Source organism: Lepidochelys kempii, chromosome 11, assembly GCF_965140265.1.
Source record: "Lepidochelys kempii isolate rLepKem1 chromosome 11, rLepKem1.hap2, whole genome shotgun sequence".
In the NCBI taxonomy this organism is placed as follows: Eukaryota; Metazoa; Chordata; order Testudines; family Cheloniidae; genus Lepidochelys; species Lepidochelys kempii.
Window position 1 is genome coordinate 62173939 of NC_133266.1, and position 12289 is coordinate 62186227.

Here is a 12289-nt window from a genome sequence, read left to right on the forward strand (position 1 = left end):
ATTTGTGGTGTTGAGTGACTTGTTTTTATAAGACTGGCACAACTGGTGGGAATATGTTTTTATGTTTTTATGAAAGAAAATAATGTGCTGTCTGGGATCTCTGTTATCCAGCGTAAAAACAACCCTGCTAGCTAGTATATGCATACATAAAAAACAGCCTGTCGATTTAAAGGAGATCCTTATCCTGCAGGGTCCACAGCTCAGAGAACTCCCTATTTCCACTTTTGGAGGAAAAGAAGGCTCACAAGTGATTCAAGCCATGCTGACATTCGTTGCATGCTGAAAATTATTACTGCTTTCTTGCCCTCTCGTTATAAGATTCAGAAAGAAAGAGTTCTGTGTGGTTTCCTCTGCTGGGCTCTCTGAGAATGAGGCTCATTATCACCTGTTCTCCTTCATTTTCTTTATGCAGCTGTAAAGCCCACTTCAGAGACACTGAAGCCCACCTTGAAGAGTGAGGAGACCACCTCTCCATACCCTACTGATGAGGAGACGACAGAGTGTGGTGATGGCTGTGGAGAAGGTGATGGTACGTACCAGACGCAGGCACCCTTAGCACAGTAAATGATAGGTTAACAGTTAAGTGAACACTCTTGTCTTTCCATTGGCTCCTACTCAGTGGGACTGAGTCCTGGAAACCTGTAGAATGATAGTATTAGTAAGAATCAGGGTCAAAGTCTGATCTGTTATACCAGGAAAGGATAGTACAGTGAGGGAGAAAGGAAGGACAATACAGTGGTAAGAAAACTAGCCTGGGACTTGGGAGACCTGGGTTCAATTCCCTGCTCTACCACAGATTCCCTGTGGTCTCTCCATGTCTCAGTTTCCCATCTGTAACATGGAGATAGTAGCCCTGTCCTACCTCAAACACGTGTTGAGAGGATAAAAGCATTAAAGGTTGTGGGATGCTCATATACTACGTTAAAGGGACCACATAAGTACCATAAATATGTAGGGGACTGACTCCTCTGAATTCAGTGGGTTTACTCCATTGTAATTGGAAGCAGAGTTTGACCCTCAGAGTTGAGGGTTTGGATAAGTACCCAACAGCATGGACATTTATTCAGACCTCATGAATTAGTAAACTTTGACTAGAAATTGCATTAGAAGAGGCTTCCAGGTGAGATTTCTGTCAGTGTTTTGGCCCATCAGCTTTAAGGCCTGGATGGAAACATAAAAGGGGAACCTAATGAGATCTTGAAAACAAGTTAACTCTTTCACACCGTTCATAATGTTTCAGTTCTAGAAATGTGAGTCACAGACACAGCACAAAGGGCCTGATCCTTGGTGCACCTGTGTTACACCTGTTGAACTCCCCTGACGTCAGTGGAGTAACTTTGGAATTCAGGATGCCATTTTTCATTAAAGGCACAGAAATCAGGAGTGCCGTGCAGTGCAGCGTGAGACGTACTTTCTACCTGGTGATACATTTTAATGTGTAGAGCCAGTATCCAGGATGTTCCCTTCATATTTAGCTGTGATTTTCATTCTTCGACTTCACAAGCAATGAGGCATATTTCTCTGGACCATCAGATTCAGGAGCTTTAACAGAAAGAGTCCTTCTTCCTGGGGAGCTAGATTAGGTTGTAATAAAAGGAGCCATGTCCACACTGCTTTATTCCGAGCTGGGACTCGGTAGGGAAGGGCTCTTTCCACTGTACAGTAGTGCTCACCTGATGGCTATTGCGTGGGTCATGGAGCTCTTGCTGACTGTCATTAACTTTGGGGGTGTGGTGATGTAAAACTTTCTCTTTGTTCAGGAAAGCTACAAACAAGCCTTTGTTATATTTGGCCCCTCCCCCAGTGCTTCCCAGTCAGGAGTGTATCCTCTGACATTCTCAGAGTGCTGCTTTAGAACCAGACCCTCAGAGTAGGTCCCTTCTCTAGCCTTCATGCAGTGACTTCCCTGCTCAGATGGCATTGCAGCCTCCTCTTGCTGAGACTAAGCCTCCTCCGGGACTTTATTTGCCCTGTAGCAGTGTCCATACGGATGTTACTGCACAGCAAGCTGGCATGCGGTAGACTCACACACTAGCTTGCCGCGCAGTAACTCACAGCGTAGACATGGCCTGAGCTTCAAGCCTCCTGTGGCCCAAGAACTATCCCTGTCCAAAGTTCTGCTACCGAGGCTCTGTTCACTTCATATAATGATGCTTTGAGCTGAGAATGAAATCTGTCCAGAGATTTCAAAGCACTGTGCAAAGGTAGGCAAGCATTGTCCTCATTTTATAGATGGGAAAACTGAGATACAGAGAGGTTAAGTGACTTGCTCAAGGTCACAGAGTGAGTCAGTGGTGGAGCTGGGAATAGAACCTAGCTCTCTTGACTCTCATCCCTTGGATTATTCCACTAGACCACTGCTGCCCCATAGCTGCATAAGTAACATTTTCATTAGTGGATGCTGACCCAGGGGTGACCATTCATAATTCCAGACATCCTGTTCTCTTCTGGCACAAATGCTTAGATCTGTCACTCGATAGCTGGGCTTTTGAGGCACTTGAGATTCTTCTTTTTTTGGAGCCAGGGTGGAACTACACTGCACCACAAGGGCACTTGGGAAACATTCGTCTCTGACATTTAAGAAGGAATTTAATATTTGGCCACTCCAGGGGATGAAGAGAAGGTGCTGATTAGAGCCTGGAAGCATTTGGTGCCTGCATTTATATTTGCTTAGTTTGGTGGATTAGCTGAAGGACTTGATGTGAGCATTTTGATGATGCAGAACTTAAGGCTGATCCTCAGAGCTGACGAAACATGAGATAGGTTGAAAGCATCCGTGAGAGAGAGATTTCATGCTTTCTTCAGTATTTATGACTTGCCAGCTATTTTAGTTTTTAAATAGCATCCCTCTATTGCAGGTTGTTCTCTAATCAAGTTTTATTTTGTTATGTTCCTTTTATAAGATGCCCAGCTTCCTGTAGGATTCAATTGCAACTTTGACCTCCCTGAAGACCTATGTGGTTGGTCTAATGACCCTGCAACAGATTATATGTGGTCTTTCCATTCTAGAAGCACCTGGTTCAGCAATTCAGGACCAAGCACTGGGTCCTTACCTGGTAAGCCAATTCATACATTATAAGGGGAAGGGGGGAACGGCTATGGCATTTTCTCCATGGAAAAGGTTATTGCAACGCTACTTAACAGTGGCAGAGATTCTGCAGAAGTGGATGTTTTCCTTTGTTAATTCTTTGGATATTCTGCTTTGTTGGCTCTTTTCTTATTTACAGGTCCGATAACCATGTCACTGAATTGCACTAACTCTCCACTAGAGATGGGCTTGAACCAAGCAGCCTGGTGCTGAATCTCGCCCCCCCTGCCCGCCCAATATAGGGATGTTTGGACTTGCATCAAAATCCTGATCCAGATTTCCTCGCGTGGGCCCATCAATACTCCCCACAGTGTGCATCCCCTCTTGCTATGTGCACACACATCGTAATAATTCCATGGCTGGACAGAGCTTGACTTCAGCTATTCTGCACCCTGTGGTTGCATGGGTTAGACTTAAATCATTTGTTGGAATAGAACTCACCAGGACCTAAGGATACAAAAAATTCTGCTTAAGTTTTACTCTTTATCTGTTCCAGCATAGGCCTGTGTTGTGGGAACAGAGGATTTGGTGTTCTAACTAGGGCTGAGTGCGCCTTGCAGGGCTTAGCTGAAGAAGGGTTTTGCTAAGATTTGTTTGCAGAGATAGGAAGTGAGACAACCCCTGCAAGTTTTCTTGGAGGCAGAAGTTCCTTATCCCTGTACCTTGGAACCAGCCCTGGGCCCTGTGCCATCTTCTTACCTGAGATGACGTTGGAGGAGTGTTGTTGGGGGTACAAAGCAGGTTCACCAGCTTCCAAATAACTTCAACCTATGTTCACTTAATTTTGATGAACATGGACTGAGTTTTGTGCAGGAAAATCAAGGGTCCCATTGAGTCAACTTGAGGTACAGATGAATATTTCACCCAGCATTATCTCCGTTCCAGATGCCACATGGAGGCACAAGGACTTTAATGCCTGTATTTAAAGAGCATGAGGATTTGATGGATCAGGTTGACCTCTCCCATTGGCTCTTACCAATAGATTTGAGTGTTGAAACCAAAGCATTCAACCTGTCAGCCACATAACAGAGGCACTGGCCAGACTGACAGTTCTAACAGCCAATTGGAAGGCAGCATAGGGAGCACCTGGCAGGCAAAGCCAAAGAGGAATGCATATATATATGAAATACATTGAATGATGAGAGTCCTCTACATCTCTACACACACCTCCCTCTTAAACACACATATGCGTACACACACACTCTTACTTATACACACACACACTTTTTCCCATTGACCGATGAGGCATCCAGATCTCTTGCAACCCCCGTCAGTGCTGTATTAAGCATAGGCTCTCTGGACATCTGACAGATTCTTTGGCTTGACACAGGTCACAGTGTGAAAAACGGAGAAACATATTTTCATATTTTGAGTGTTTATCTCTTCAGCTTTTGAGTGCTTGAGAAGATTAATATCTGAAGATCACTGGGGCCTCAGGCAACAGGAGAGAACACTTACTGCCAGTCCCAAGCTTAATAACCCTCCCCATCTCATTCGCTGTAATAATGTTTAATTAATGTAATAAGCCTCCTGCAAGTAGGAAAAAAAATTACTTATTTTTATAACTCAGACTCAATTTTTCATTTCATTTCCTCTCCCACGAGTCTTCCTACAATTAATTGACCTTTTTTTCTTAAAAGACTCGTGTGTGTTTGTTCAGGGACAATCTGGGATGAGTGATGCTCCTGCAGAGGATACGGCCTTCCCTGTGTGTCTGCAACATTAGTGGAGTTTTCTTCCTCTGTCCTTCAGTTTCTTACCCTGCCTCTCTTTCTCTCTGCTACTTCTGAATTGCAGGTCCCTTTAGCCCTTAGCGCCTGTTCCCCAGCCCATTGGAGCCGGTGGGAGTCTTTCCCTTGATTTAGTGAGCTTTGCAGCTGGCCACCACAGACCGATTTCTCTAAGTAGTTGTTGTTTGCATTACAATGGCAGCTAGAGTGTAGCTGTAGCCCTGTTGGTCCCAGGATATTAGAGAGACAAGGTGGACGATGTCTCTTTAGTAGTGCCTAGAGTCCCCCATGGAGTTTGGAGCCCCATTGTACTAGATCCTATACAGACACATAGGACGAGAGTCCGTGTCCTGAAGAGCTTACAGTCTGAACAGACAGGACAGACAGAGAGGAAACAGAGGCATCGAGGGAGGAAGTGATTTGCCCAAGATCACACAGAAGATCAGTGGCAGAACTGTGAATAGAGCCTAGGTCTCTTTTTGAGCCTGGAATGCTTCATGACAACAAAGGCTACTGAAAGGCGAGCTGGCTCCCTAAAGTGGTGCTGGCCCCTTCTTCTCCCTCTGCCCACACTCTCACCTGAAGCGCTGAGACCGTGAGAAGAGCTAGTGGCTTTAGAATCACAGCTGGCCCTGCCACGTTGATCAGTTACACCCTGTTGTTTTGAGAAGAATGTCAGACACGATCATATATGAGCCACCTGGCTGTGAGCATGTCTGGCTTTTCACTGCATTGAAGAAATATAAAGGGATTTATACAAAAAAGGACCATTGGGTCTAACTTTGTTCCCGCTTTAAAAAATTAGGAAGGAAAACACAACACAAAGGGAAACAACTATTTGCTTTTTCCAGCTTTAAAAAGAGACCTGTAATGTTAAAAAGAGCCTCTTGTAGCCTGCTGACTGGGAGCAGAATACCTATATTGTTAATTCACACTCCTTCATTCCTCTGATGGTTTTCTAGTCACCCCCTCCGGCATTTTGCTTCTACTTATAAAACTCATCGTCAGACACCAGGCAAGAAAGGATAAAAAGTCCTTTCTGTTCAGGGTGGTCTTTCCTTATGAACCCCTGCTCCTACAAAGGGTGAGCAGTTGGGTGAAGGAGAGCAGCTGTGCTTAGTTTAGGAGCAGGGCACATGCTAATGGGGGGTTCAAAGTTGTTGGAGATCCTTAAATTTTTAACGTGCTAACCTAGAACTCTTGAGAGAAAGAAATGCACTGTGCCTTTAAGAGGTATGTGGAATGTGTTTCTATTTCTTCATCAGATGGCAAAACAAAAAAATTAAATTAAAAGGAGGGGCCTTGGCTGAGTGAGCATGGGAAGGAGGAAGTGGCTGTGCCGAAATATCATCTGAAAGGCATTTGATTAGAAAAGTCTGTCGAAAGACGAGCTCAGATTCCTTAGATATCTTCCCATTGCATTTTGTGTGTGTGCTCACAATTATTTCTCTTCTTTGGCATGGGTAATGGCTCCTTGAGACTGCCAAGACACCCTCTGCTTTCATTCCACTAGTTTTATTTCCAAGATACTCTCGCAGGCACCTTGGCGTTTCTTTTATCAGCACCATGTTCCTAGTGCTTTTAGCGACATGGATGGTCTCCGTGTCATCCCTTAAAACCTCCCGTGACAAATTCAGCTACCCCTATTGGCGAAAGTGGAGCCAAGCTGCTCAACTCAGCAGAAGCCCGTTCTTACTCCAGCTGCTATTTGCCCTTTTGTGGGGCAAAGGAACCCAGTTTCTTCCACTGTCGTGCCCCGAAAAGGGATTGCAGTTTTTTCTCTATGGATTTTCACATGCTTCCCAGATTTCCCCTGTTAGCTGCCTTGATGGAATTTACCACAATTTGCAACATGATCAGGTTTCAATGAGGTTCTGATCCTGCTCCCCCGGAAGTCAATGGCAAAACTCCCATTGTTGTCAGTGGGGTAGGATCCAGGCCTTGAGGGACCTGAAGATAAACCCACTTATTCCAGTTGTTAAGCTGGGTGTCTTGAGACGGGTAGGTGCTGACGAGCCCTGCCAAAGTCATCATCATCATTGACTGCCAGGAGTCTAAAAGATACCGGCATCATATTTCCAGCTCGTATAAATCGGTCTTGTTCAATTGCCATCAGCGGAATACACCAGCTGAGAATCTGGACCACGGATGTTTGGACATTTTTACGGTTGTTAAGGAAATGATTAGAAGATATTACAAGAACACTGTCAGTTTAGAAATCCTAGGGCTCCATCGTCCCTCCCTTATATGTGCACTCCTATCTATCCAAGTGAGCAAAGGCTGTTCAGACCTATGTATGGGAAATAAGCACCTGTATGAATCAACCATTGCTAACCACACCTGTGACTCTACAAAACTAATGGGTAGGATTTTTATTATGTATCTTTTCCCCATTGTTGTACTTTCTCTGAGATTGAGCCATGAAAATCAATGGAGAGAATTTCACTGTGGTTTTTGGTCTGTAGCCTGCTTCACTTTGGGGGGGCAGAAGTGCTGCCATATTTTGGTTGCAGACCCAGCAGGGGAAGGTTTATTTGTTTAAAAATGTTTCCAATGGGGAAACGTTTGCATTGCTCTGAGGTTTTGCAAGAGCTCATTTTGTAAAAAAAAACCCCACAAATACTGGGCTATAGTTAAGCTGCCAGTGATCCTTTTACCCTCCTTGTGTTATTTCCCTGGGGTTTTTAAGGGCTAAATTTTTATTGCAGTCCATGAGAATTTAGGCACTCTGACCTCAGTCCTGCTCCACTGAATCAATGAAAGCTTTGCTGTTAATTTCCATGGAGTAGGATTGGGCCAATCCTGCAAATAGGGCCAGACTGTAATACCCTTATTTGTGCTGAATAGAGCCTGATACCTTGACGCGTCCCAATGAGGTTTGGGGGAGTATTTGCAGTGTTATGTCCTGCTCAGTGTTCGTAAGGGTGACACAGTTTGACCCTTTGAGGCCAAGCCCAATCATTTTGAAGTCAGTGGCAGTTTTGCCATTGATTGAGTTGGAGCCAAGTTAGTCGTCCAGTCCTAACTTGCGTGAATAGACCCTGATCCTTGCGAGCTTTGCCAACACCCCAACTAAGGGGGAGGCGAGTAGCTGCACCGCCCCAAGAACAGACCCTGAACCACATAGTGAATTACAGTGTGATTGCTGATTCTTCCCTTGCTCCCAGCGCTATGCCTGGTGCTGATCCCTTCACCTGGTGCACCAGCTAAGCTGCTCAAGCCACTCCCCATGCCCATACACAAGAGGGAGAGCAGCAGCCTTGCAGTGGGTGTTCTTCGTCCCCTCCCTTCCCTCTGCAATGCCGGTAGCCTGAGCTGGGGAGAAAGGGAGTTCTTATGTCTCTTACCCTCCTGCACTGCAGCACAGCCAGGGTCACAATTTGACCCTGAAGGACTGGCAAAACTCCCATTAACTTCAGTGAAAGCAGTACTTGGCCCTAGCCTTATACACAGAGGCCAGTCTTCCTTTCGTGGCTTATACATGGATGTTTGCATTCCTTTGCTGGTGATTGGCGCCACGTACAAACGCCCACATGTTGCCTGTAAAACTGGGCGGGAGTATTCTTTGGAAAGCAAAGCGGATTTTTTAAAATGTTAGGTAGTGGACTGGCTCGTCCCATGGATTCATGAAAATGGCTCACTGGCTGGTGACTCCCAGGGGCAGGTTTTGAAAAGTGTGTGTGCCCAACATGTGTAAACAAAAACTGATGCCCAGATTGTGCATGTAACACCTTTATTTGTGGGCTGATGTCTTTCGTTGTGCATGCATAAAAGTGTGGAGACACACAGATCAGTGTGTGGGAGCCTGGGTACACACACATCCGATTCATACAAAAGTGCGCCATTTCCATTGGTTTGTAAGTGGTCCTCATGCAAATATTGAGCAGAACATTTATCATAAACATCTGGCTCTAACTACTACTTGAGCATCTGAAGCACTGAGCATCCACAACCAGAATTCGTATGGCCCTCATCACCATATTGGAGAACCCCACAGTCAGTATGTATTTTTAGCTTACCAACACCCCTGCAGAATTAAGAGGTAGGTACAGGGTCACGCAGCAGGTCAGTAGCCTAGCTGGGAATTAAACCTCAGATCAGTGCCCCCTCCACTGGACCATTTACCGCAAGCTTGGAAGAGCAGGAGCTAGATATAGATGCGTAGATACAGATGGAAGTGGTAGTTGTGAATATGACGTAGTGATGGAAATCACAGACAGCAAAGCTGTGCAGGTAGCAGCAGGACATGATGACCTGAAAGAGCGGGAGAATGTATTCACTTTAGCCAATAGGAGGCAGGTGTTGGTGTGGTGTGGTGTTGTGCTTTCACTGAAAGTCCCAGAGGAATTGGCTTTGCAATAATGGTCAGTGCAGTGACTTGTGAAAGAGGTCTAGGTGAATGCAAAGATCCTGCATAAGAGTAAAAAGAAAAGGAGTACTTGTGGCACCTTAGAGACTAACCAATTTATTTGAGCATGAGCTTTCGTGAGCTACAGCTCACTTAAGTGAGCTGTAGCTCACGAAAGCTCATGCTCAAATAAATTGGTTAGTCTCTAAGGTGCCACAAGTACTCCTTTTCTTTTTGCGAATACAGACTAACACGGCTGTTCCTCTGAAACCTGCATAAGAGTAGCAACTGTAAGTCAACAATGTCCAGTGAAGAGGAAACTCTATGGCCTTTGACTGAGAATTGTGGTAATTGACTGTCTATATCTGACCCAACGTGTTCTGTTGGAACACCTCCAGATGTGCTGCTGTGACCTGTCATTGTATCTGTTTTTCTTGGGAGCCAATTGTTGTGTATTCAGGAACCAAGTACAGATAGATTGACCTTGTGAGATAAGCTGCTGTACCAACTCATGATTTAAGCATGACCTGGACTGTGAGACTTCATCCCCTGCTGCACCTAATACTCTCTCAGATGGCTGGCTAGTAGGAGGGAAAGGTGCTAACCAAAAGAAGTGCGTGTTGGGCAGATGGTTTGTTTGGATTTCCAGATGGTTTGTTTGGAGGATCAGTCTTGTGATTGATCTGGGGCTCACTAAGGTACACATATAATTGATTATGCTGTGGTCTGGTCGGTGATGGTTGCATGTTCACGCTGCTCTTGCTCTACTAAATCCAGATGCATCCATAAATCTCCATGGAAAATGACAGAAGCACCATTTGCAGAAACAGCAGCAGGCTAAGATGCCTGAACGTATTTGTCCTGTGAGCTGGCCTCTTGAACCTCCGATGCCAGTTCTGTGGGAGCCTTATCGACTGTGTCATTAGCAAGAACAGATGCTTTGAAGCAAAGATCTAGGGAAGTGGCTGAAATGCATTTTTTGATCCTGAAAGGATTGATCAGATCTCCTGTACAGTCTTTCTTCACATGTTTTAGCCACACAAGAGATTTTCTTTCAGGTGTCTTCTCTGCGCTGCAAGACTTCCATTAACTGTCAGAAATATCAACGACTGGAACAGCGAGGCTCAGACATGCTGAGTCAGCAATTAGCTCGGCGGTGGCCTTGTTTAGTTGGTCTCAGCATGTTCACAAGGCTTTTCATTAAGGTCCCTCCAGCCATTAGAATGACCCACTAGCTTCATGTTCAAATGGCATAGCAAGTAATGTCTGCCTTTGCTCAACTAGTCTCTCTCTAAACTGCCTTATAAAGCACAAAACCACATCCCAACAAAACCCGCTGTCAGCTGCAGGGAAGCAGTTGGTGGAATTGCCCAAAGAATGAGCACACCTGTGGCTCATACTACTTGGTATTGTTCAAATAGGTCAAGACAGCACTTTATCACTCCAAAAAGAGACCAGCTGAAAGTCCTTATAAACACAGGGAACATAGAGTTTCAGCAAGCTACTACGCCTCTGAAAGAGGTTGTGTTGAAGTGATATTGGATTGTTTTTGGCAGCATTTCAGAAGATTCTTTGATTACACAAACTGATGGAAATGGGAAGACTTAACAGGTCAAATCAGCCCTGCTATATAAGTAGACACAACTCCACTGAAGTCAACATATTCTCACCAGGCTGTTTAGCTCAGGCTGTTTTCCTGGCCCAGCGGTGGCGTGATGCAGAGCCAGATCAATGTGTGCATGTGCACAAATCAAGGTGCAACTATGTAATTTGTGCAACCTCCTGGTTTTTCAGAGCCTTTGACCATCTTCAAGACCTTCAGTGGGAGCTAGGGTTGCTCAGCACCTCACTCGATGAGGCCACTTTTATTTAGATGTCTAAATGAGGGTTGACTCTAGCTTTGGGAAGCTTGGTATGCAGAGGCCACATTTAGGATTAAGGCCCCATTGTGCTAGATGCTGTACAAACACACTGGAAGACATCCCTACCCCGAACAGCTTACAGTTCAAGGCACCAGTTCTGCAATTGGATCCACTCAGACAGCCCCCTGGTACCAGACAGAGCCCCGTTGACTTGAATGGGTCTCTCCAGGGACACAAGGATCTCATGGCAGGACAAAATCTAAGAAGACAAGCAACACATGGAGGATGAGGATACAGTCAAATATACTCCATTTTCAGAAAGTGCTAAAAACTCATAAATCCAAGTGGTGTTTTTATTCATGACTGGGTGACTTGCCTTGGAAGCAGTTTTAGCTTCAAGATAATTATACTTTGCTGTTTGTTTTTTTCTTTTGAGGGTATTTTTTTTTGGGGTTGATTGTTTTTGTTTTTCCTTTGAAAAGGCTGGTGGTGAATTATAGAAAGAGAATTTGAATTCAGGAGACCTTGGCCACTGATTATATCTTATCACTGCTTATGCGTGAAGTACAGCTTGTTCTTTTTGCTTCCTCCACTTGTTTATCTCTTGCATCTTCTCCTCCTCCACTACCACTCTGTAGTGAATCACTAGACCCCTCCTCCACTAGAAAACAGCATGGTACTTTTTCAAATGATATTCATTCAGCTGGGATTTGGCAAACACTCTTTGAACTTTTCTCTGCTGATGTTTGCATTAAAGTGGACAAAGTGGACAAATTCATGTGAAGTCAGTGGAATTTCTCAAGGAATGAACGTGTCTCTGTTACTTTTTGATCATATGTACAGGGAGTACACAAAAGTTTAGTATTTTGTTCAGACAAAATTTGACTTTAACTTCATTTAGCTGATGCAGCAGCAGCACAAAATTGATTGTATGGGTTGTTTTTTTTTTGCAGGGGAGGAGGGAAGGGATCTGCCTTCTGGTGTTTTGAAACCTGAGTCAGTCAATCTACAGGTCTCTGTTTGAAGTTCTGGAGATGCATTTGGCGTGATTTTCAAATTGCTCAGTGTTGAGCTAATTCTTTTGTTGATGTTGGTGGTAAAACTTCAATGGGAGCAGACTTAGGCCAATTAAGAGCTTTTCAAAATCCCACCCCTCAAGGTCAAAGGAGCTAAGACAGCAGGAGTGCAGTAGGGAGAGGAAACTACACATCTCTAAGTCGTGGTATCTGTGTCAGAGTGAAGGAAAAGAGAAAAGGGCTGT

General features: G+C 44.7%; 1 protein-coding gene across 8 annotated transcripts in view; it reads left to right on the forward strand.

Moving 5' to 3' along the window:
• NRP2 (neuropilin 2) overlaps positions 1-12289 on the forward strand; it is a 122397-nt gene that overhangs the window by 70264 nt on the left and 39844 nt on the right. For all 8 annotated transcript variants that reach the window (XM_073306535.1, XM_073306536.1, XM_073306531.1 and 5 more), the window contains 2 exons: positions 413-529; positions 2904-3056. In XM_073306535.1, coding sequence (XP_073162636.1) covers positions 413-529; positions 2904-3056 — 270 coding nt within the window. The remainder of the gene's footprint in view (positions 1-412; positions 530-2903; positions 3057-12289) is intronic.